The following is a 4,408-nucleotide window of genomic DNA, read 5'->3' as shown; positions in this document are numbered from 1 at the left end:
AAATACACCCCCATTTTTTGAATTGAATATCTTAGAGAACGGGCTTAACAATTTAAATATTAAGCCCAATTTAAATGTTAAGCCCCCTAGTTTAATAGACTTCCCTTTTTTTATAAATAAACTCTAATTGCAAATTAAAGAATGTGACAAGACAAATAATAATAAATCAAGAATAGAAAAGAAATGACATACTCCAACTAAAATAATGGGATGTAAAGAAGATAAGACAAATTTTGGAGTATGAGACATACTAACTCCAAATCAAATTTAATCTTAAATTTGTTCACATGCATAGACACAAAAGAGGTATTGAAGTTCAAATTAGAAAAACAATTCTTGTTCCATCAAATGGTTCTGTCTTCTTTAATGTTGCTTTTTTATATGATTTAAAGAGAGAAAACGATAATACTGTGAGTATTGCAGATGAGAGAGCAGACAAAACAATTAAAATTCCATTGCATTTATCATGGATTAACTACCTGAGAGATAAGAGTGTTAAAAGGAAGGGAGGTGTTTGCCACTTTAGATCAAAATAAAAGAGATTAATGTTTAGTTATAAACTAGAGGGGGTGTTAGTATAATTTACGAATATCTTATCTCATGGGAGGTGAGTAATTTACCAAACATTCATGTTAACTTATCGACTATCAGTCACCCGCTACTAGTTATAAACTATCAGCTAATTTTACAAATCAAAACCTACATAACCTAGATGGTGAAGATGTTAAGGATTTGAAATTCGGTTCGAATTTGATTTTTATCTCAGTAATTATGTAACCTCCCCTGGTATAAATAGCACCCACTTCCAGTTCCATCCAAATTCAACTTAGAATGATCTTACACATGACCCAAAAATGTTCAAAGTTGAAAACATATAAATACTCATAATAAACAAAATAAAAAACAATAATTAAGTACATTGCAGGGAAAATAAATAAATTTTAATAATGCATCTAGCCATGGAAAGATCTATGTCGTGATCACGCTTGTTCTAATCTCTTTATATTAAGAGTGCTCCAGCCAGGTCTGTAAAATATAGAGGCAATATATGCAAGAAATTAGTGAGACTATATCAAAACTAATAAGGTGTATTGCAAAAAAAAAAAAAAAAAACTACTTGCAGTAAAAACCAGCATTCAGTATGTCCATATTGTGGAGATTATTTTTGATAGATATTATATAGTATATTTCTTGAAAAACTGCAACCCTATTTCATAAGATATAAAAAATAAAAAATAAAAGGAACGGTAAATGCTCTATAGTCTAGCACCATTGAAGTGTGTTAACAAAGTTCAATTGTCTTCATTGTCCTTTATTTTCGTTTCTCTTTAATCTTCTATATTGGTTGTTTTCCTATTAGAGTGATATCACACAATAATCCTCTTGATTTCATCTTCCATTGATTTTAAAAGTAAAAAAAAAAACTACAAACCAACATAAACTTCCATTTAATTTTAATCCTAACTATAGAGCATTCACTTAATTTGAGATTAGATCCAGTCATGTCTAAAACCCAAATGACTTGTAATTTATTCCCTTGTACTAAGTTATAACAAGAGAGACTAAGTGAAACAAAAACATTATTCATAGTATGTTAGAGACTAAGGCTATGTTTGGGAGTTTGGAGGGGAGGGGAAGGCTTCCAAAAATAAAATTTTAAAAAAATATTGAAATTTTTTTGACATTTTTTGAAAAAATGATTGTGTTTAGAATGATAAAAGAGTCATTATCATTATTAAATTTTTAATTTTTAGAATACTATAACAACCTAAAATATATTTGGAAAATTTATGTAAACCTTTCAAAACCCTCCAAAACCCTCCTAAAATATATTTGGAAAATTTTTGAGTTCCCCCATTTTATGGGGTTTTTGGTGTTATGAATAAACTCAAACCCTCCAAAACCATCCTACCCAAAATCTTTTTATCCTTTTCACCTAATTCTTCTTATTTTTCAAAACCCTCCCCTTCCTTCTCCTCCAAACTCCCAAACATAGTCTAAGGGAAACCAAAACAAATAAAGCAAAAGCTAAATTAAACAATTGTATTTAAAAGTTGAATGCACATTTACCTTGGCAAACATTTGATGACTTTTTTAGCTGACGGTGCATTTTGAAGCAAAAAGTCTCCTATTCCATCCGGCAAGGATGAAAGATGATATTGACTTGCGTCTATTTTCAGTAACTTCAAGTTATGTAAATAATGGAAATCAATCTTCCATGATTCAGGAATTAAGTTGAGAATCTAAGCAACGAGTAATGTAGGTGAATTAAGATCAATTTAAGAGGCATGTTAAAATAAAAACACGTCTCTAGTAATAAAAAAATGAAAGCCCTAAATTTGAAGCAAACCAAATTAAAATACCTGAAGAGTCTTTAAAGAGATTGTCAATGATTCCATAAGGGCAAGCTCAACTAGCCAATTGAATAGAATCGAAGGAAATTCTTCGCCAGCAGTTGAAAATGGTACGCTAATCTTTACGTGTTTAATAGAAGAGAAATTGGTATTGTTATTGCTATTGCTATTGCGGCCACATAGATTTTGTAAAGGATCACCGAAGAAATCAAAGCTACAAAGATTTGGGGTAGATAACTTGAATTTGTGAGGGTGGCTAGACAATGATATTGTTAAATTAACAAGTGACACACTTGATATGAAGAGGTTTTCTTCACAAGGGTTCCGTTCATTAAAAACTTCACAATAATGAATGATCAAAGTATTCAAACTCTTAAAAACAGAAAAGGGCTCGGCATAGTCATCATCACTAGTGCAGTGAAAGGCAAATAATTCAATAGACAGATGGGTTAATGCAGGTAATGCAAGAGAATTTGGAAATAATGACCGCTGTTTGCTCGAAGTAAGTCTAAGAGAGGTTAAAGTATGACATGGAAAGTTGCAAAGTGGGAAGTGTAGAATATTACATGCCACGGCCATATGTAATTGTTGGACATTGTGTGAAAATACGTATTTCATAATCCTTTTGAGCAAGTGAGGCTTGATAAATTCGCGGCACTCAAAATTGAGAGCTTGTAGAGAGGCTTTATCATCGCGAAGAGACAAACATTGAGAAACAAATCTAGTGAATTTCTCCAGAGATCCGTAGCGAGTATAATTGAAAGAAAGAACGGGAATATGTTTCCAGAGATTCTTCCATCGAGGGGAGATGAAGGACGTTTGAATAGCTTGCTTCGTCTTCAAATGCGATAATATTTTAAGTAAAATACAATCAGGTAAAGCACTGATTCTGTCTTTACCATCACCGTCATAATTCCGTCTTCTTCTTTGAAGTGAAAGACAATCAGTTAAACCACTGGTTCTGTCTTTGCCGTCACAATTTCGTCTCCTTTTCATCGTAAACAATTTTGCTGCTACTCAAATACAACCAAACTGATAAATAAATAAATAAATAAATAAATAAATATAAACCTTTGCAAAAACCTTACGATATAGCGGCTACAATCTCTCGATCACCAACCAATGGTTTGCAATTTGACGGAGATCGACGACCAACCCAAGGTTTGTAATTTGACGGAAAAGCACAGATCTACGACCAACCTATGGTTTGCAATTAGACGGAGAAGCACAGATCGACAGCCAACATATACTTTGCAATTTGACGGAGAAAAACACAGATCAACATCCGATCTATGGTTTGCAGTTTCACGGAGAGAAGCACAGATCAACAACCGATCTATGGTTTGCAGTTTCACGGAGAGAAGCACAGATTGACAATCGATCTATGGTTTGTAGTTTCACGGAGAGAAGCACAGATTGACAATCGATATATGGTTTGCAGTTTCACGGAGAGGTATAGACCGACGGTTTCACGCAGGTCAACAGAGCGCCGGAGATAAGGACGACGGCGGAAACTGGAGCAAGACAAAGGCTTTTTTGCGTTTTGGGATTGATAATTGTGTAATCTAAATTTTTTAAAATAAATAGAGAGCGCACATAGCACACGTGGGCATGTGGCAGAATCTGGTGTACAAGATTGATCTAATCGTAAAATTTGCCTAAAAGTACTCTCTATCTTTTCTAGATTTTGAATTTTAATATAAATTATTTTTAAAAATACTGAAAATAAATAAATATTTAAAAATATTTTGTCAGACCTATCTATATATCTACTAAATAATAAATAATTATAAATAAATAAATATTTAAATTCAAATTAGCGATATTTTTTCAGACCTATCTATATATTTATTAATAAAAAATATTTATGCACTTAAAATCTAATCTAAATAGTATTAAAGTGTTTTTTTTATTAAAATTAATTTAACTTTAAATAATAAATAACTAATTGTGATAGTTGAGATCGACAGAATCTATTTTGAATCGGGCTGACACTTGGCCCAATGCATAGTCCAAGCCCCAATTTAGGGCTATTAGGGGAAAGACCCGAAGGA

The 4,408-nt window shown here is 32.2% G+C and overlaps 1 protein-coding gene across 6 annotated transcripts; it reads right to left on the bottom strand.

The window, feature by feature from the left end:
• Positions 1–731: 731 nt before the first annotated feature.
• Positions 732–3,941, bottom strand: LOC131620596 (F-box protein At3g59150-like). 6 transcript variants are annotated; one of them, XM_058891723.1, is made up of 4 exons: positions 3,443–3,938; positions 2,364–3,364; positions 2,071–2,243; positions 732–1,026 (listed from the first exon to the last, which is right to left on the bottom strand). In XM_058891723.1, the coding sequence occupies exons 2-4, from the start codon at positions 3,348–3,350 to the stop codon at positions 981–983; spliced, it is 1,206 nt and encodes a 401-aa protein (XP_058747706.1). In that variant the 5' UTR covers positions 3,351–3,364; positions 3,443–3,938; the 3' UTR covers positions 732–980. The 6 variants fall into 6 exon arrangements, with proteins under 6 accessions (XP_058747706.1, XP_058747707.1, XP_058747708.1 ...); XM_058891724.1 differs by having other exon boundaries at positions 2,364–3,367; positions 3,555–3,938; XM_058891725.1 differs by having other exon boundaries at positions 3,555–3,938.
• Positions 3,942–4,408: the final 467 nt, after the last annotated feature.

This window comes from Vicia villosa, linkage group LG7 (genome assembly GCF_029867415.1).
Source record: "Vicia villosa cultivar HV-30 ecotype Madison, WI linkage group LG7, Vvil1.0, whole genome shotgun sequence".
Lineage (NCBI taxonomy): Eukaryota > Viridiplantae > Streptophyta > Magnoliopsida > Fabales > Fabaceae > Vicia > Vicia villosa.
The sequence above is the reverse complement of the archived record's forward strand: the minus strand, read 5'-3'. Positions and strand labels throughout refer to the sequence as shown.

Excerpts from the sequence above, each read along its gene's own strand:
- LOC131620596 (XM_058891723.1), bottom strand. The coding sequence starts at position 3,350 with ATGAAAAGGAGACGAAATTGTGACGGCAAAGACAGAACCAGTGGTTTA. Across the intron at positions 2,244-2,363 it reads TCTCTTTAAAGACTCTTCAG|ATTCTCAACTTAATTCCTGA; the intron begins GTATTTTAATTT and ends CTCGTTGCTTAG. Across the intron at positions 1,027-2,070 it reads GTCATCAAATGTTTGCCAAG|ACCTGGCTGGAGCACTCTTA; the intron begins GTAAATGTGCAT and ends TATATTTTACAG.